The sequence below is a fragment of the Saimiri boliviensis genome, chromosome 5, assembly GCF_048565385.1.
Source record: "Saimiri boliviensis isolate mSaiBol1 chromosome 5, mSaiBol1.pri, whole genome shotgun sequence".
In the NCBI taxonomy this organism is placed as follows: Eukaryota; Metazoa; Chordata; class Mammalia; order Primates; family Cebidae; genus Saimiri; species Saimiri boliviensis.
Genome location: NC_133453.1, coordinates 32,386,239 through 32,407,215, shown reverse-complemented (window position 1 = coordinate 32,407,215; position 20,977 = coordinate 32,386,239). Strand labels below are relative to the sequence as shown.

Sequence of the window (20,977 nt, the reverse complement as noted above, 5' to 3'; positions counted from 1 at the left end):
GCACTCCAGCCTGGGTGACAAGAGCGAAACTCCGTCTCAAAAAAAAAAAAAAATATGATCAAGTCCTTTATTTCTTAAAAGTCTTCACTGGCTCCCTGATAATTTACAAGATAATGCTTAAACTCCTTAGCATGTGCATAGACAGAATCTATTCTCTAATATTCCTTAATTCTTCCTTTAATTCCATCTTTGGTCTTCTATCCTTTCACTGCATGATCTACATCTTACTGTTTACTTATCTATTTCCAACATGGTAAACTTCTTGAGAGCAGAGAATTTTTTCAGATTACACGCCTATGGCTAGGATGTAGCATGGTGGTTGGCATCCAATAAACAGAAACGCAGAACAGTCACTGACACTTAATTTTAATTAAATCAACAGTTCAGGAGAAGATAAGGACTAGAATAGTGTTTAATATCAACTTCTGAGAAATCACATTTATATAAAAGAAATGAAAGAGGCCAGAAGTCCAAAAAAGATGCAGCTTAGGTTATTGCACTTGGATGAAATATGCTATTTAGAGTAGCATAATATTCAGGCCAGGCCAGGAGGAGAAAGAGAAAGAGAGGACAAACCTCCTGGTGGTATTTATTCTGGATTCCAAACTCTTCTCTGGCCTAAACAATAATTAGTCTATTGGAAACATTCAGTAAGCTCTTTACAAAAATGACTGCACTATCTTCAACACATCTGAGTTACACTCATACCTTGTTCCAGTCACATGCAATTTTAATGTACAGCTTTACCTCACGAAACGGGACATCTATGACACCAGAACCTTCCCGTGTCCAAAGTCATGAACAGGAGGGGAGAGGAGTGAATTTCTACTTTATGCATATTTTAGGGAACAATACTGTGGCTATCATTTACCCTTTCGAGCACTCTTGATTTTGGTCATTTATAATTAGAACATGAGAAAAAGTTACGGTGAATACAAATGAGTACTCACTGAATTCCTAGGCTACTAGAAAATAAAATAACATTAAAAAAAAGTCCCTTGCCACATTCACAAAGGTGGCAATAACTGTATATATAAGAAAAAGCCTGTAAACTTATAGAAAAGATAAACTCTGGCTTCTAAACAAATCACAAAATTGATTTTGCCTTTATCCTTGAGTGTGATACAGAAAAATGTAAACCAGTTGACTTAGTTACCAAAAGACACTTATTCTCCTCAGCCCAGGTATGAACTTAAAGTTTGGCCTGAGCTAGTTTGATCTTCAAGTTTTCTCCAAGTTTGTCCATGAATTCAAACGTATTCAAATAGTCAGAACGTTGCACGCTAATAGGGGAGGAGAAAGAGAAAATTTAGTTTGTCTCTGATATGGTAGCAGGTAGAGGTAAAGTCCTAGAAATGCTTAATAGTATCGTATTTGTTTCTGGAAGAAAACACATTCATGTTAGTAAGCTACAAAATCTATAGAGAATGACTGTGTTCATTGAGACCAGCCTGACCAACATGGTGAAACCCCATGTTCATTGTGTTCATTGTCTATAGATTTTGTCTATAGGTTCCTGGGGCTGACCCAGGCTCAGAACTTAGGCTCTCTAGGCAGCCTGCGGTAGAGACTCATCCACATACATTCAGTTAGGTCTCTTGCCATGTAGCTTTGAGGGTGAAATTATCATGGAGTTTCAGTTCAGACTAGTGCTGCTGGGATCAAAATCATCCCACTTCTTCCTTATTCTCAAATATAACAAAATTTATTCAGGGCATAGCCAAACCTTTACCCACCTTCCCACAAACTATCACATGTCCTTAAAACAGTTATAGTATGGCTGGGTGCAGTGGCTCACGCCTATAATCCCAGCACTTTGGGAGGCTGAGGTGGGTGGATCATGAGGTCAGGAGATCCAGACTATTCTGGCTAACACGGTGAAACCCTGTCTCTACTAAAAATACAAAAAATTAGCCCGCTGTGGTAGTACACGCTTGTAATCCCAGCTACTTGGAGGCTGAGGCAGAAGAATCACTTGAACCCAGGAGGCAGAGGTTGCAGTGAGCTGAGATTGCACCACTGCATTCCCGCCTGTGTGACAGAGTGAGACTCCGTCTTAAAAGAAAAAAAAAGTTATAATGCTGTTATTTCTATCAGTGTCTTACTTAAGAAAAACAAAAGACAATGGACTGGATAACAGAATCCTGCTGACAGGTGCCTAATAGGCTACAAAGGTATTCCCCTGATAAGACCATTTCAAACACTGCAATCTTTTTTTTTTGCTGGAAATTTAAATTAAGAAACATGCAAGGCCGGGCGCGGTGGCTCAAGCCTGTAATCCCAGCACTTTGGGAGGCTGAGGCGGGTGGATCACGAGGTCGAGAGATCGAGACCATCCTGGTCAACATGGTGAAACCCCGTCTCTACTAAAAATACAAAAAACTAGCTGGGCGTGGTGGCGCGTGCCTGTAATCCCAGCTACTTAGGAGGTTGAGGCAGGAGAATTGCCTGAGCCCAGGAGGCGGAGGTTGCGGTGAGCCGAGATCGTGCCATTGCACTCCAGCCTGGGTAACAAGAGCGAAACTCCGTCTCAAAAAAAAAAAAAAAAAGAAAAAGAAACATACAGTGATCAAGTATATCCCCATTATGGGGTATACAGACCCTAGTTGACACCTCTGTGGATGCACTGGTTGAGACATGGAGCCAATTCCCCCAGGATACTGGCTACCATGTTCTCAGAAAAATTCTCAGTAATGTATTCTCAAATATTTGCCCAAATATTGGTTACAGATACTTAAGTGACTATGATCAATTGCACGCCTTAAATTTGTGCTGCTTACTTTTCTCATTGGTAAGTTAATGAAAATAAAGAAGTAGAATAAAATAGTCTCTGAAGTACCTTTGTTTCTAGTTGTCTATAATCTGCTTCTTGCAATTAAATAGAACCTTTTCATTCAATGATTGTCAGCTAGATTGGATGTTAGCAAATTACAGCCCAGCAGATGAACCAAATTGAGCCTGGTACTGAACATAAAAGTTTGATTGGGGTGTTGCCATACCATTTGATTCTGGTACTGCAACTTTGCCTCTGCCATTGCAGCACGAAAGCAGTCATACTGTCTATGACTGCTTTCGTGCTGCAATGGCAGAGGCAAGTTGAGTAGTTGTGTAGTTGCAAAGACTCTATGTCCCGCAAAACCTAAAACATTCACTATCTGACAATTTTCAGATAATGTCTGCTGACTCCTGAACTAGATGATGAATAACAGTTTATTTAATTCCAGAAAGCACTGATGCTTTGAGCCCAGTGAGGATAAGTGTTAATTTGAACACAGAAGCTAGGCCATCTTATACTTACTTGGGTAAACCTTTAATGCAAGCAGCCAAGTCCTTGGTCATGAAGCCAGCCTCAATTGTCTCAATACAGACTTCTTCCAAAGCATTGGCAAAGAAGGCAAGCTCTTTATTGTTATCAAGCTTTGCTCTGTGGGCTAACCCTCTGGTCCAGGCAAAAATGGAAGCTAAAAGAGGGGGAAAAAACCCAACACTCCAATCACCCCAGTTATAGAGGTTTCCAAATGTTTCATAGTTCCCAAAAACAGAATAGTTTTATGTTTGGTACTAACCACAGGGGCTAGGGGTTTTAGCAGAGTTGGAAATATTTTACCAAATGAAAACTTTAAGAAAACACATTTTTATGGCATGGTACTAGTGCTTGAAACTTAAGGCATTTTCTAATTTGAAAAGTGTCACAAATTCCTCTATCTCTTGTCTATATTGGTTTCCTTTTTCCAGGCTGTAATTGTTGGGGGAAGCAGCAATGGAGAAAGGGTTTACAGTGTGCCTACATAAACTGGTTATAAGTAAAGTATAACATAAAGGGTTTACAGTGTGCCTACATAAACTGGTTATAAGTAATGAATAAAAGAAATCAGGAACAATAAACTGCAGAAGGTCACGGAGGCCTCTGGGGAGGAAGGCCTCTCTATGCCAGCATGTTCCCAGGGACAGAGTGACCTAAGCTCTAATATTCTAAACATAGTGCCCAGTGCCCAAGGACATAACACTCCCTTGAAGCACTGGAATATAGCCAGACATGTAGGCTCCTTGCTAAGGCCACTCCCTCTAGCTGCACTGTCTATGGATAAGCATATGACTTTAATTCTTGAGAAACTCACATAAACCACCACTGCTATCAATTTTATGTTTGATGCACAGCCTCCCTTCACCGATTCACCCTACCAACTGCACTATAGATAAAAATGATTGTGTTCAATAAATACTGTGGAAACCAGAGCTCGGGGCCTTCACTGCCTCCAGTAAAAAGTGATGGTCCCCTGGTCCCACTTTCATTCTTAATCTTTTTCTAGTTTCTTTGTTGCCACCAAACTCGGGGCACCCACGGGTGGGTGTGGGGCTGGTTCCCTACAGTAATCTCTTTTTAAAGTGCTGTCTTTGAAACTTGTTGAAAGGATCTATCCATGTGATTTTTAGATTTGTAGACTTATGTGACATTTCACTGCACCAGAGGTGAAGGAAAATGCTTGTTAATAACATTCTTCTCTATACCTATGTTCTCCCACAAACAGAAAAGCATGTATTGTATATTTTAAGAAGCATATTCAAATAGATTTTATGACTAGAACAAATCGGCTACTTGGTGATGACTTTGCACACAAAACACTGAGCAGCCAAGGGAACACATCTAAGCTGCTTCAGAGATATCTTTTGGAGGGTACTCTCTGATGAGAAATCAACGTAAACATCATTTACCAATGGGATTGGTAGACGTCTCCTGTCCCTTCTGGTACATGCGGTAGTGACGGGTTACAGTCCCGTGAGCAGCTTCTGCTTCTACTGTCTTGCCGTCTGGACAAACTAGCACACTGGTCATCATGCCGAGAGAGCCATACCCTGTAAGTGGTGGAGCATGAAGCGTTGGGTCCGACTGCATGAAGAGCACTCAGTCTCTCGGAGATGAGAGCATTAATGACTCAGTCTTGAAAGGTCTTGGTAAACAAAGTAAACGTAAGTATATGGAATCACCAATAATTCTGCCTTTCAGAAGGCAGGATCCCTGCTCCAGATGTCAGAGCCAATGGGTCTGGAAAGGCTGTGTTTTTCCCTTATGTATCTCAGGGGTACCTGCTCCTTGATGGAGGGCTCAGGGTCCAACTGCCTGCATTGCACCCTAGTTCTATGACTTCATAGCTACTGTGGCTCAGTTTTCTTTTCTACAAAATGGGAGTAATAACAGCACCTACTTCACCAGGTTGCTGTGGGATTAGATAAAAATACATGTATTCATAAATATATATGAAAACAATATGTATTTATATTCCTTAGAATAGTACTAGACACAGAGTAAGAGCTCAAACCATTATTGTTATTCTTATGTGCAATGGTCTGCCGTTCTGGGGAAATAAATGGATGAGAGCTGTCTCCTACCCTCAAGCTGTTCATACACTTGCTGAGACTAGGAAAAAAGGCAGGTAAACATAGGAGCAGTTGGACCCAAGAACATCCCACTTACCCTTCCTTGCCCTCTCTAATACCCTCAATATAACAATTCTCTTCTGTGGTTTCTTATTGAAAGAACCACATTTACAACTCTTGAATCTATAGAATTAATTTTCTTCTTTTCTCCATTTTTGCTACCTCCCAACATTACCTGTGAAGTTAATAATCAACCATGGAGTCATCACAAAGCAACAACACTCATTCCTCTGTTGCATTCAGTACAAATGATTGTGAGGATGTAGAGAAACAGAAAAAGGGTAAGGAGACATGGGTAATTCCTTTATCTGATATAAAAGTTATCTTTAACCCGGTTGGTCTACTGATTTTCAAACTGAGAGGACATGCCTACTTCGTGGGGAAAGCAAACATAATTAAAGTTAACAAGTATTCTTCTGGAGAGATTCAAGTTCACACTGCTACCGTCGGCAACGGAAACTGAAGGGCAACTTGGTACTGAGGAAATCAGGGGCTGTGTTTCTGTTGATTTGGCCCTTATCCCATATACAAAACTTTTCCTGGAATTGCTGTAAACACCCCTGGGTTCTTTGCTCAATTTCTTTGTGTGTAAGCTAAGCAGTAAACAAAAGCACTTGTTTTGTTTTTGTTGTTGTTGTTGAGACAGAGTCTTGTTCTGTTGCCCAGGCTGGAGTATGGTGGTGTGACCTCGGCTCACTGCAACCTCTGCCTCCCAGGCTTAAGCAATTCACATGCCTCAGCCTCCTGAGTGGCTGGGACTACAGGCATGTGAATGCACCTGGCTTTTTTTGGCTATTGTTTTGGTAGAGATGGAGTTTTGCTATGTTAGCCAGGCTGGTCTCGAACTCCTGGCCTCAAGTGATCCACTGCCTTGGCCTCTCAAAGTGCTGAGATTACAGGCGGGAGCTACCGTGCCTGGCCAAACACATTTGTTTTATATTCTACCAGAACAGCAGCTGGCAGAGGGACATGAGTAGGTCCTGCTACCAGACAAATGAGCTTTGCAGGCAAAAAGCTTGGTTATGACATGATCAGGCTTCTCACTTTATCTTTCCTTGCCTGAGTGCCCCGGTTTTTTACATTTTTACCAAAGGACAATGAGGGCAGGTAAAGGGAGTGATTTGCAGATCAGGTAGGCTTTAAAACCTCAAGTGAAGAAAAGGTTGTGAGAGAAACTGTGTTAACATCTAAGGCTGGAGCCAGGAGTGTCATTCCTATGTGTTCTTGAGCAATCACTTCTCTAGTCTGAGCTTAATATCCTTAGCTGTTAGACAAGATGTTGGACTTGGAGTTTTAACATTCCATGATTTTACAACAAAGGACTATAAAACTCTCCTTCCCAAATAAGAGAAATACCCTGGAATGACGCAGTTACTGCAGGCCAGGCTCCATCTCCGTACCTTGGGCTACAGAGTCTGACTGCACATCACCATCATAGTTTTTACAGGCCCAGATGAAGCCTCCTTCTGATTTCATAGCTTGAGCTACCATGTCATCAATGAGCCTATGCTCATACCAGATCTTCTGGGCTTCAAATTGGGACTTGTACTGCCTAAGAAAGAAGAGACAAAATAGAATAATAATAAAGAAAATGGATTTTGTTAGGGAATCTGGGCTTCAAATTGGGACTTGTACTGCCTAAGAAACAAGAGACAAAACAATAATAATAAAGAAAATGGATTTTGTTAGGATATCATCTGCTTGTCCCAAAGGGAAGATGGGACACACAAGAAGCAGCATATTTTAGTAGAAGCGGCAGAAACTCAGGAATCTGACAGACATTGGCTCAAATCCCAGCCCAATCATTTTCTAGCTGTGAAACTCAATTTGGCCATCTGTAAAAACAATTTACCTACCTTGCAGGGAAGCTGTGAGAATTAAGTGAGACCATAGAGTATCCCAAGGACTACTTTACTTTTCAGTTTTCATTATACAATAGATTAGATTCTTGAGATTCAGCTTATTTTAAAAATGTATTTTGGAAAAGACTGCTCTACTGCTTGGTGTCATTCAGGAAATTAAATATATTCTGGGACAGTTTCTGGCTTGGTATAGATGAGTAGCAGGAGAAGGAATCAAAATGCCTCAGGAAAGATTTCTCATCTAAAACCCAAGCCCTGGCCTGAACACTTGCACCTAAAGGGAGTTATGCCATCTTAAATATTAACACATGCTCACCTCCTGTGCTGTGGAAGCCAGCGTTGTTATAAACTTAGACTTACGTTCAAATGACTAAACAGAATTTAAAATTCTAACAATGGGCTTCAGAAGAATGGAAATGGGTCTGACTTAGAAACTGCCACAAGAAAATTATAACTTCCTATCTCTAACAAGGTACTTTTATTTAAACATTAAAGAAGCTGACTCTGAAAAAAATTCAATTGGGGCGCTTATTTAAGAACACGTTTATCGGCCGGGCGCGGTGGCTCAAGCCTGTAATCCCAGCACTTTGGGAGGCCGAGGCAGGTGGATCACGAGGTCGAGAGATCGAGACCATCCCGGTCAACATAGTGAAACCCCGTCTCTACTAAAAATACAAAAAACTAGCTGGGCATGGTGGCGCGTGCCTGTAATCCCAGCTACTTAGGAGGCTGAGGCAGGAGAATTGCCTGAACCCAGGAGGCGGAGGTTGCGGTGAGCCGAGATCGTGCCATTGCACTCCAGCCTGGGTAACAAGAGCGAAACTCCATCTCAAAAAAAAAAAAAAAGAACACGTTTATCTTCTAAAAGCAACTCAGAGTGGTTTTGTTTCGCTCCCGCTAAACCTCAATTTTGCCCTTGTCTTTAAGGGATAGTGATGATTTTCACTCAATTTTCCCCAAAATCATAGGGTTAGGGAGATATATACTCTACATGAGAAATGTCAGCTTGCTTGAGAATAAAGAAAAAGTCTTATATTTACTTGTCATATATCTCCTGAAAGATGTCTTTAAATCGTCCATCATATTTCTTCAGAATAGTGTTTTTGGTGCTCAGATACAAAGGCCAACCCTTAGACAGAGCCATTTGGAAGGAACTGTGCGCAAAATCTTCAATTGACTTATCTTGATTATACATCCCCATGGCAACACCACCACCCTCTGCAGAGGAGAAACCAATGAGAGGAAAAAAAGGGAAAAAGGTAAATGTCATGTCGTTGTAATAAGGCTAAAGTCACCCACCACAACCAGATGACCTACTTCTCAGCTCTCACATCTGAGACTAGACTTCAGAAGTCTCAGACAGGTTTCCAACCTGACTATTCCACAAGTTTCTGAGGCACATAATGAGAGAAAAGTCAGCTCTAGATAAGGACACTCTAACTTGTTTTGGAAGGACAATAGAAATGAAAATCAGTCTAAAATCCTGAAGATGCAGAAATACCAAAAACTGGTATGAACCAGAAATACATGTAAGAAAAGGCAAATAATTTTGAAACTCTCATTTACATACTGATAAGGTTTGGATATTTGACCCTTCCAAATCCATGTTGAAATGTGATTCCCAATTTGGAGGTAGGGCCTGGTGGGAGGTGACTGGAATATGGGGCTGAATCCCTTATGAATGGTTTACCATCATCCCCCTTGGTGATGAAGTGAGTTCTTGCTCAGTTAATTCACTTGAAATCTGGTTGTTTACAAGATTCTGGGACCTCCCCCTTCTCTTTTTCCTGCTCCCACTCTTGCCATGTGACATGCCTATTGTCTGTTCAACTTCTCCCAAGATTGGAAGCTTTCTGAGGCCCTCACCAGGAACAGGTATTGGAGCCATGCTTGTACAGCCTGCAGAACAGTGAGCCAATCAAACCTCTTTTCTTTACAACTTATGCATGTCAGGTATTTCTTTATAGCAACGCAAGAATGGATTAACATGTCTACCTTTACAATTCCCAACATCTGTTTTAAACTTTAAGGGTGTAGTCAATCCTCAGTTATTAAGAAAAACTTGCATTTCAAATACTGAATAAAAATTCTTATAATATCCTGGAGGATACTGAGTACTCCTACTGTACTTGGTAGAAATAATTATGCTACTGTTTTACAACTCTTATTGAACTTTGTTATTATTAAAGATAGAACTTGAATCTATGCCAATGCCCAGGATTAACGGGCTCAGGGTAAAAGGTGCTGAAGCCTGCAGAACCAGACTCCAATAAGTAGTAGTATTTGGAAAAGGCAAGAAAAACAAAAGCTAGGTGAGTGCTGGGTTTTTGCATTTGTGTGAGTGCTTTCAACAATTTCAACAGCGAAGGAAAAGGGCCCACTAGTTCTTTCAACAACTTTCGGGTGGGATTTGCCATAATGGACCTTCAAAGGTAGCAGGGTAGCTGGGAAAAAAAGGCAAAAAGCAAATGTTCTACTTTGGCAAGATAAATACCCAGAAAGCAGGAAGAAAACGTTATTAAACATAAACCTCTTCCAGATACAAACCTTATCAGAGCAAAGGGCAGGATTATATACTGGGTGATTTGGGGATATTAACATTTAATGTAGATAATTCATGCATAACAGATTTCTGCCAACCTTCTCTCTGTGTTTAAGATAAATGCATAATTATCTCCTTGTCTTTGTCTAAAGGCATTTCCAATTAAGTGGCTAACCCTTTTGTGCCTTTATTCATGCCACAGGAAGCCATGGAAGCAAATTACTTTTTTATGTCAGATTTTGGGTTTTGCAAAAACACTGTAGATTCAGATTGTATTTTTAGGCAGCCACATAACTAACTTTAAAAAAATAATAAAAATGTGATCTAAATCATTTGCTTTTTTTAAAAAAAGATGAAGCTTATGCTACAATCATACAGACCTTCAAAGTTATGTATCAGGTATGTCACCTTTTGGGTTCCATCAGTTGGTGTGTAGGTTATCTCTACTTTTCCAGGCCCAGGAACAACAAAATCAGTTGCTCTGTACTGTTAGGGGGGAAAAAAAAAAAAAGGCATAAAGAAGAGAAAAATACCCAGGCAGGAATTATAAGGAAAATATTCATACAATATAGACCTAGAAGGCACCTAGACAAGTAGGGCAGTTTGTCAAATTTTCTTTTCTTTTTTTTTTTAGGAGATGGGGATAAACAGGTCCAGAAGTTTCCCCAAATCAATAAATATTTATCAGGTGCCTATATGATGTACAGGAAAGTTTTCTGAGCACTGATCTGGAAAGGACAGAGAAGAACATAAGCCACTTTCCTTTAGGAAGTTTACAACCCAATAAAGACATATATAAGTGAAAAGCAATATAAGAGCTTTCAAATGCCAAAAGAGGGTATAGAAAAAAAAAAAAAAAAGAAAGAAAGAAAAGAAAAAGCTATAGGATGACAGAGGAAAGGAGATCACCATGGCATAGAAGTCAGGGAACTCTCCCTAGAGGGTGATGGTAACAATACTAGTTGGAGCGTTGAGGTAGCTAATGCTTTGTTCTTACACTACACCAGATGCTTTAAGTGCTTGACTTGTATCATCTTATTTGATTCTTACATCAGTCTGAGAAGGAGAGAAATACGATATAGTAGAAATAATACATCCAAGGTCAAATGACTTGAGGTCTTGTCCTTACTTAGGCCATTAGGGCTCAGTCTCTCATGGCACAATTGTTACTAGTGTTATATGACTTGTTCATATGGAGCAATAAATCATTCTGGCAGCAGCTACAGTGGGATAATGACGATTTTTAGGAAAGGGCTGTTCCAGGACAGACACCTCCCTCATGGACCTCAGCTACTCAGTGGAATAATGTGCCTGGCATACACTAGACATCCACAGGTCTATGCTGCATTGTATCTTCTTTGATGACTTGAATCAGATACTTGCAGAGTTAGGTACCAGCAGGTGCCAGCCACATCTATATGTGTATAGAAATACTAATAACAATTGGCAAAAGAGCAATAAGTAACAATAAAGATTAAATACGTACTTTACACAAAACGTTTTTGACATACAAAGTCCCTTACTATGAGTGGTAATTTATTACAATTTCTGAAAAGTGAGAAACGGAGGCACCAAAGCACCATATATGCTTTGTCTACGTTTATGCATATTTAAACAGTCTGTGAATCAACCTGAGGTTTGGAATTTTCTTTCTTGACTTTAATAAATAGAATGGCCATTTTTACAAGTGACTGATGCTGAAATAATTAAAAAACAAAAACAAAAACAAAGAGGATACACACACACAAAAGGCACGACTGAACCGGTAAGAATCTAGGGTGATGTTTGCAGGATTAGCGAGTTTGCACCACTAGCGTCTCCATTCCCTTGCTTGGGCCCCTGGGAGTATTTGTGAAGGCTCTGGCAAGGATGAAAGATAGTTTTAGTCACAGAATGGAACAAAGTTAACTGACACCGTAAGGACTAAACTGTCTACCCTAAACACACTGTTTTCAATGATGGCTACGTTAAAACCTCTGGATTTCAACATCAGAGATTCCTGCTTTTAAGGTTCTTTTAAGACATAAACTACTTTCTATCAAAGTCTGAAACCTCAGTTTCAACACTGAACTTTGATTTTGTTTAGTTGGCAGTTTTTCTGCTTACTTTGGCAATGAGCCTACTGGTACAGAAGTAAAGCAGCAATACTTGTTTTCCAGGCAGGCAGGAACGCTTTAGTAAGGCTGCTTTCAACTACCGAGTCAGTTTTTTTTTCCTTTGCTGAGACAGGGTCTTGCTCTGTTGTCTACGCTGGAGTGCAGTGGTGTGATCATAGCTCATTGTAACCTTGAACTCTTGGGCTTAAGGGGTCCCCGTCTAAGCCTCCCAAGTAGCTGGGAGTACAGGCACATGCCACGGCACTCAGCTTTGCCTACTCACTTTACATATGAACAAACAACAAAACTGGATCTTCCATGAGCAACTGACATAATTATTGAAACACTTTTCATTTTTGTAGAGACAGGGTCTTGCTGTGTTGTCCAGACTAGTGTCAAACTCCTGGCCTCGAGCGGTCCTTCCAACTCAGCCTCTAAAGTGCTAGGATTACAGATGTGAACCATGGTATGCAGCAGTTTTTTCTTTTTTGCATGATGAGATCATGTTTAATATAATCTTTGGTGATTCTCAACTTTGCACATTAGATTCACCTGGGGAGCTTTAAAATGCCTGAACCCCATAGAATTCAGATTTCAATTTGTATAGGGTGGGACTTAAGCACTGGAACTAAAACAAAGAAACAAATCAAGCAAAGCAAAACAAAACCATCAAAAAAACTTGTAAGGGGATCTTATTGTGCAGCCAATGTTGAAAACCACGGATCTGGTTAAACCATATGAAATTACCAACATAAAAATGGCAATATCATACGGTATAACTGAATAAAAGGATAAAGGAAAAAAAACAGCATGTTTGAAAAAAATAATGTATTGAGATGGGTGCCTATTTGTAAGTTTATTTGTATTTACCTTTAGCTAAATGTGTATAAATATACAGTTACCCATATATGCATTTCTCAATTTTGTACCTTGCTTAATGGGTGTAGATACCGAAAGATAAGAATAAAACCCATATAAGATGGAAATTCTGGGCCATGAAATAAGAATATGGAAAACCAAATTATGCCAACATGACTTACTTGGTCCCCATAAGCATGACGACCTATGATGATGGGTTTTATCCATCCACTCACAAGCCGGGGGATATTTTTGCAGATAATGGCTTCTCTGAAGACTGTGCCACCCAGAATATTTCGTATGGTGCCATTTGGCGATTTCCACATTTGTTTCAACTTGAACTCCTCAACCCTCTTCTCATCAGGGGTGATAGTAGCACACTTGACGCCAACGTTATATTTCTTTATAGCTTCTGCAGCATCCTTGGTGACCTGGTCGTTGGTGGCATCACGATTCTCTATGCCTAAATCATAGCTTGAAAGAGAAAAATTAGAAGCACATTTTTTCAGACAAACAGATTATAGTTATAACCTATAACCGCAGTGATGGCATACAGAGCTCACTTTGCAGAAAGGGCAGGTTCCAAGTACACCAAAATCTTCCAAGTTTTAGCATTAGCACACCCTAAACACAGAAGATGGGTGCCAACTAAAAAGAGAACTAAGAGGTGCTGGACCGCTGGGCCACCACCCCTTCTTTTGTAATGGGAAGCTGTCTATCAGGAAACTGATGGAAACCATCAAACTCTGCCCTTTGACTCCTGTTTTTCACCATATAGAGACAATAATGGCCTGGTTTCTCTCCATATGATTAGTACAATTAAGTGTAAGCCTAAGCACCACGTTTTTCCCTTAGTAAATATTGTTCTATAAAAATAAAGGGGGTGCGAGGGCTTAAAGGAATTTTTTGTACTTTGGCATTAAAATGGTGGGAGGTAAAGATGTGACAGTTGATGCCAAAATGTTAATGACTCCTTCATTAATGCCAGTTAGTCATAAAGTGAACCTTTCCCTAATTTTTTTTTTTTTTAGATGAGTGTCATTCTGTTGCCCAGGCTGGAGTGCAGTGGCATGATCTTGGCTCACTGTGACCTTTGCCTCCTGGGTTCAAGTTATTCTCCTGTCTCAGCCTCCCGAGTAGCTGGGACTACAGGCACCTGCCACCATGCCCGGCTGTTTCTCCAATTCTTGAACAAGTGTTTGTTCTGGAAACAAGTCTACAGTTTATTGGATAAGTAATGGAATCCATCGATGGTTTTGTATATACCAGAGAGTTACAGCTTAATATACACCAACACTAAGATGGCAGGTCATTCGGGGCAGAAAGAATGTTGGTTGTCCAGGGAGCATAGAAAATGACTGTAAAGCTTTATTTGAAGCATGTAATAGTTGGTTAAGAAGCAAGAAAACAAACTAGCAATTTCTTCTCTTCTCCAAGGATTTCAAGAAAAGTTTTTCAGCTCTCAAAACTTGCAGCACTATTAAGCCTCTAGATTTCTTTTTAGTTCCCTTATCTTTCTTTCTTAGATATCCTACCCAACTCATGATGCAAACAAAGAGATAGTAATCTTGATATATTTCCAAACAAAAGTCATTCCCAACTGCTTCAACTTGAGATAATACATATAAATCTAGCAAAGTCATGTCCTTCATTATCTTCTTGCATAGGAAATGCTGATCCAGTTCCAACTCCAACAAGAAATATAATCAGCAGTTTTCATGTTCCTAAGAACCGTTTCTCAGGAGAAAAAATCAACAAGCGAATTAGTAGATTTTTTGCTTGTCTTCTTAACATTTCTAAGAAAAGAAGGAACAAATTGCCCAGTCCACTGTCTAGCCTACATAAAACAAACTATCGCTCCATTCTCCTCAAAAAGAACCAGTCAGTGATTACAATAATAGCAATTTTGGCAACATTTAAAACTTGTTTGAGCCTCCAAAAATTATTTAGTCTGCAGCCACCAACTTCTTTCCTCCTAGGCATAGTGACTTCCCTTTAAAACTCCTCAGGATTCTAAGCTAAAGAGGCTTAAAGCCTCTTTGCAGCCTTTATAAGGGCAAGAACCCTGCAAGTTCACCTACTGTCATGTAAAGTTCCGAAACAGGAATTCCTAAAATGCTTTTTTTTTTAACCTACTTGGAAGATGTTTTTATGCCTAATTTCCTATATGCTTGGTTGACTTCTGCACATATTTATATCTTATCATGATTGCAATACAGACATCAGCAGCTTAGGTTTAGAACAATTAAAAAGAATATTTAATGAAATTATGTGAATTAAGTGTCTCCACTCAAATAAGAGGTCCTTAGGACAAATTTTGATGACTAATTCTGGGCTGAGGCAAACACACTTAGAGTTGCCAATAGTTTGGCTGAAATGTGTTGCTCAATATTTTACTATGCCATTCTTCAGCCACTTTACCCTTTTAAAAATTCTATCTCTACCTAGTTAAAGGTACAAAGAGCAGAAGCAAGTTTATGAAAAACACAGCAAAAAAATGAGAGAATTACATTGACTTTTACATCTGTCCCCAAGCACTTAACATGCAGGGCAAAGGGACACAGGATTTAAGGAAACTTTTGCTGGAAAAGAGGGGTTCAGCAAAGTAACTTCATGAATTCTTTCTGCTCTACAATTTATGAAAGGGCAAAAGGTGAGGAATGAAAAGGAAACAGGTCCATTGACTAAATAGGGCGACAAAGATTGAGCTTGAAATGACAAACTTGTGTTAACTGCATTTAGTTTCCTGTTTCTTACATCCTCTCTTATTTTCCTTTTCTCAATATATTGTACTACTCTTAGCCACTGGTTTATTACAAATAAAACCTTCACAGGAAACAGAGGGTTAGAAGAATCCCAAAACAATTATTTCCATTATAATTCTTGACTTTTAGATGATAAATCCAGTTTTTTTTAGCAGTATGTTAAAATTAAAATAGAAGATTCATTTGAATATATTTAGGCTTAAAAAGCTTTATTCACAAAACATAACTTTATCTATGTAAAATGCTAACTTCACCTCAAAATAATTTAGATTACATTCTTTTTTTTTCTTACTGTTTCTCATCCCCACTCCTTTTTTTTTTCAGTGATGGGGTCTCACTGTGTTGCCCAGGCTGGACTTGATTCCTGATCTCGAGGGATCCTCCTGCCTCTGCCTCCTAAGTAGCTGGGACTACAGGTGTGTACCACCATGCCCAGATTATACTTTCTGAGTTTGCTACACGGAGGGGTAACTGATTTACCTATGTAGATCCAATTCCACATAGGGAAAAATGAGTTTCTCTTTAATCAATTCCCAGATGATTCGTGTCATTTCATCTCCTTGCATCTCTACCACAGAACCACCACTGATTTTTTTGGACATTTTGGTTTCAATAAACCTAAAAGAAAAAAAAAATACATACCTTGTCATTTATTTCATTATAAAGTCGAAGCAAAATATATAAACAATGTGGTGACTACTAAAATAACAACTCGTACAGTTCAATTTATGTGCAGTTGAATAAAAAGGTAGTAAGAACAATTACATTTGCCATTAGAATTGAGCACCTTCTCGGTACAAAGTATTGTGTTATGTTTCACATGCGGTTTCTGAGTTAGCCCTCATAACAATTCTAAGAAATGGACATTATTTTCCCATTTTACTTTGTTAAAAGAGAAATAGCTTTTCCAAGGCTACCTGGCTGGAGCGTGGGAAAGCCTGACCCTGTAACATGCCCTTCATAATGCAATCATTATTCTCAACTACTGGTTTGTCTTATGAAATGAGATTATTTCCACACTCTCGTGTTTACTGAACACTTCAGTCCAACTCTGTTTTACTGGGCTCTCAAGATAAACAGAATGATGAGTGCTAGTATTTCCCCTCTTCAAAGAGGCTGTTTTTGTTATTTAATAAAATAACTAGCCATGAGGAGATTCACCTGATTCTTGTGACCAACCTTCAGGAAAAATTTTAAGTCTGAAAGCGAGATGAAGAATTCCTGGCGAAACTATGTTTTCTTAGCGATAACACAGACATTGGAGATATGGGGCTAAATAAAACAAAGTGATTTCTCAATTAGCGAAATCTGTTTACAGTAGGGCCACTGCCGAAGACCTAAGCATGTCCCTGTCATCTTCTTCTGGCTGTTCAGAGGCAAGGGTAAGCTGCTAGTGAGTGGGACAGGAAAATCTGTGCACTGTCCTAGGAAGATAGCACTTTAAGGATAGGGTGTAGGAGTAGCGATACAAATCAATCTGATTCTCTGAAAGTGCAAGAGTGGACCCTTTGGAAGAAATGAAACTGTGAGGCTTCAATGAAGACCATGTCCCGGCTTGTCTCTAGAGGCAGAAGAACCCCTGAGCCTGCTAAAAGTCATCTATTCCTTCTAATGATGCTCTATTGGAAATTCTTTTTTAATCCAACAACACAATTTCAAATTGCTTTTATTCTCTTAAGGACTAGAAAAGTCAAGAGAATTGACTTAAAAAAATTATTACATAAGAGGCCTAAAACAGTCTATCTTAAAAAACTGAGCTAAAGTAATGTGGTCTTTAAATAAAAATGTAATGATTAGTAGACAGTAAGCCTCACTTCCTTGACAAGCCTGGATGTATTTCCAATCCCCAGGACCATTTTCACTTCCCAAATTTTTAATCCTAGAATTCTGCTTACTAGTGTTTAGGAGATTCCTTTGGGGAACCTTCTGGAACTGAACTAGACTAAAAGAAATAAACAGAATGAGTCAACGACTCATGAGTCAATTACTTCCCATCTGTAATGTCAAGTATAATTTATAGTACAGCTGAAAGCATATGATTTTGTTCATGTTTGATTCCACTGTCACATCCATCTGTGTTTTAAAGCAAAGTAAAAAAGGAGGTAGTGAACTCCTCTGGTTCCTAACACTATACTTCCATGGCCATGCTCCTATATAGTATTGTGCAACAGTTATGACATGGCTATTTTTCCTTGATGGCAAATACGGTTAATGGAGGTCAAATATTGTACCTAAAATGTCAAGAGTGATTTTTTTTTTTAGTTCACAATTTCCTTCTCAGTTAAAGCAATTGTATTTGCTGCAATAATCTTTATCTCACAATGCATACTTCAAACACTTCAGGTTTTCCTCACATTACTTAGCCATGAAATTGTTACCATCTGTTAACTAAAAAAGTAAGGCTTTACTGTTACTACGATGTGGAGCATAACTGTATTTCTTCTGGATCTGATTTCCATGGGATGAGCTGGAGGCACCACTAGATTGACTTCTCCACCCTCGTTGCCCCTCAGATTTTGTCTCCACCGCAACCCCAACTTCAGAAAGAAGGGCTGTTTGTTCCTAATAGGCACCAGCTCATTTAGTTTTAAAGTAGCTGAATCCCATCTCCTAACATACTTGTATACTTGTGCAATTCCAGAAAATAAACCTGGAATAACAATACAGAGTCGTTTAATTAAAAAAGAGCCATTTAATATTATTTGCATCAACCTCAAGTTTTGGCCAGATTGTTTTTTGCCGAGTTCATGAACTATAATAATTTCTGGACAAAAGAATAGCTTGCAGAGAAAACACTGGATGAAAAGGAACAAGGAAGCTGTTATAATTTGTTGTTGGACATATTCCTGACTCACTCCCCTGCAGAGCCTTGGCTTGCCCCCAAGACCAGTTAAACACTGTACGGCCACATCGAAGAAAGTACAGAAGGGAGAAAATTGCTAATTCTCACCTTGACAGTGAATGAATTTCTTATCACCCCAATTCCTCCCAGACTTGCAGACTCAACTGAATATAGTTTATCTCCTAAAACAAAACAAGGAATACAAAGTCTTAACACAGAACACCCACAGGAGAATTTAGCTGTTTTTAATACCAGCCGGGCAGCTTAGTTTATCGGGTTTAAAGTACAGTGCTGAGTGTACTCAGAGGGGCGAAGGGCAGTTTTAGACCCGAAGGCACTTTCTAAATAAAGGTCGTGGGAGTACAGTCACGTCTGCGCGTGCGAGGGTGTGTCCCCGCTTTGTCACCCGTTAACAGGTCTTGGGGTTTGCATGTCCTTGAGTGCAGCTGTGAACAGCAGGCTCTCGGCCTTCACCCATCCTTGTGGCCGTTGTGCAAGAGGGCTGCAACCAAGGCTGGATCGGTTCCTCCTTCTGGGTCTTCACAGCCGCCCCTTCCCTCTCCGGTGCCGAGAACTTTTAAACTCCAGGAACTTGGAACCGGCAGGGGTGTCTCCCCGAACTCCCTCTGCCCGGGTGGCCTAGCGACCCCTCCGAAGGCCGCCGGAGCTCCGCCCCCTCCACGCCCCCTGGCGGACGCCAGGGATCGGCCTCACAGCTATTCCCCGCCGCCTGAGTACCCTGCAGACGCCCATCTTCGGCTTACAGACTTCTTTGCATCCAGCTCCCAGCTGCTGCCCATTTTCTTCCTCCTACACCCACGGCTTAGTCTTCTACATGTATTCTTGCAACCGCCACCCCTCGCTTTTCCAACCCAAGTGCAGACCTGGTTTTCCCCTTGTCATTGCATCCAACTTCCCCACCGCCCAATTTCTCCCTCCTAAGCCCCAAAGGAGGCCTTCTGCATATCCAGGCATCCAGCATCCTCTCCCTCCCCTTTTTCTTTTCCCATTCTCGATACCTGGATTTGTTCCCTTCTTGCACGCAGGCCTCGACGCTAAGTTTCTCCCTCCATACCCAGGATCTGCGCTTTCTTCCTTTTCCCCATTCCTGCCTTCGACGGAATTAGAGCCTCCCCTTGCAGCCAGCGGCCAGGGCCGCCCCTCGGAGCCTACGGTTACCTGCCGGGATGATATGCTGGTGAAGAGCTGGGGCGCCACGGCCGCTCACACGCTCAGGCTCACGCGCACAGGCTGGCGATCCCAAACCCGGCTCCCACTGCCTCAGATTCTGACGCGGCCCTGCAGAAAGCCGGGACAAGAGGGCGGGTCCGAGCTTTTCCTCTTCCCGGCTTTGTCCCCACCCAGGCCCCGCCTCCTCAGCCCACCTCCCTGAGCCCCGCCCCCGCCACGCCTCCAATCGTCGCGCGCCGATTCCCGTGGGGTGGGCAGAGTCAGGGAGAGGGGCGTGGCCACAGCCGGATGCGGAGTCCCGGTTGCCACTTTGCCGGTGCTCCAAGCCGGGGCCGGGGTTGCAGCGCCGCAGGGATTTAGTACCGGCTCCGGCATTGGAGAGACGCGTTTGCCACCTGCAGGCCGGGGAGCAGGGAGCGCTGAGGCTGCACTACCCTGAACTTCGTAACAGCCTAGAGCTCCGCGGGGTGAGTTTCGAGGTCGAGTTAAAGCAAACGGGGGACAGGGAGCCCCGGGCGGTGGCAGCTCGGCCGGCCCCCTGCCTGGAGCGCCCTAGAGGTGCGGCACTGGAACGTGCCTTTGGCTGAAGAAAGAGTGCCCCCGGCCAGCACTCTTTCGAAGGAGGGGGCTTCGGCGCTGCCGAAAGCAAAAGATGTAACAGTTACACAAGCAGGCACTGCCAACACCTTTGTCTAGGTCTTTAGAAACTCCACTGGTTGTTTGCGTTAGAAGATAATGAATGGGATTCTTACTATTTTCTTTTTTAGAGACAGGGGCTTGCCCTATCGCCCAGGCCGGAGTGCCGTGGAGCGATCACCGCTCACTGCAGCCTTGGCCTCCCGGGTTCAAGAGAGCCTCCCCCCTCAGCCTCCAGAGTAGCTGGGATTACAGGTGCACACAGCCACACCCGGCTAATTTTTTTTCCCTTTCTTTTCTTTTTCCTTTAGCAGAGACGGGGTTTCACTGTGTTGCCCAGGCTGGTCTCCTACTCCTGGGCTCAAAGGATAGCCCTCTTTGGCCTCCCAAAGTGCTGTGATGACAAGCGTGAGCCACCATGCTCAGTCGAGGGGGATTATTATCTGTGATCCAATGAAGCCGGAGTAGAGATGTGAAGCCTTAGAAAATGGTGGATTAAAAAAAGAATTCTAGTCTTCTCCGGGGATTATATTTTGAGTTCCTTGCTCTCTAAAACATGAAAATAAAGAGTATTTTATATTGTGATCTGTATGATGATAGCACGCTTGTATATTGCTGCCCAGAATTCAATGCTCCAAAATTTATTTGATAGATAAATAAATAAATAAATAAATAAATCTCGCTCTGTCACCCAGGCTAGAGTGCCGTGGCGCAATCTTGGCTCACTGCAACTTCTGCCTCCCGGGTTC

The 20,977-nt window shown here is 41.3% G+C and overlaps 2 protein-coding genes across 2 annotated transcripts in view; one reads left to right on the top strand and one right to left on the bottom strand.

Moving 5' to 3' along the window:
• Positions 1-350: 350 nt before the first annotated feature.
• On the bottom strand, positions 351-19,737 carry IDH1 (isocitrate dehydrogenase (NADP(+)) 1). The gene is made up of 10 exons (XM_010336393.2): positions 19,581-19,737; positions 18,510-18,583; positions 16,040-16,177; positions 12,977-13,268; positions 10,221-10,326; positions 8,339-8,516; positions 6,837-6,988; positions 4,714-4,854; positions 3,299-3,461; positions 351-1,283 (listed from the first exon to the last, which is right to left on the bottom strand). Exons 3-10 carry the CDS (start codon positions 16,159-16,161, stop codon positions 1,193-1,195), a joined length of 1,245 nt encoding a protein of 414 aa, XP_010334695.1. The 5' UTR covers positions 16,162-16,177; positions 18,510-18,583; positions 19,581-19,737; the 3' UTR covers positions 351-1,192.
• A 175-nt stretch (positions 19,738-19,912) lies between these two features.
• PIKFYVE (phosphoinositide kinase, FYVE-type zinc finger containing) overlaps positions 19,913-20,977 on the top strand; it is a 98,302-nt gene continuing 97,237 nt past the window's right edge. Inside the window, exon 1 of the mRNA XM_074399145.1 lies at positions 19,913-20,059. The gene's annotated coding sequence lies outside the window, so the exon portion shown is untranslated. The remainder of the gene's footprint in view (positions 20,060-20,977) is intronic.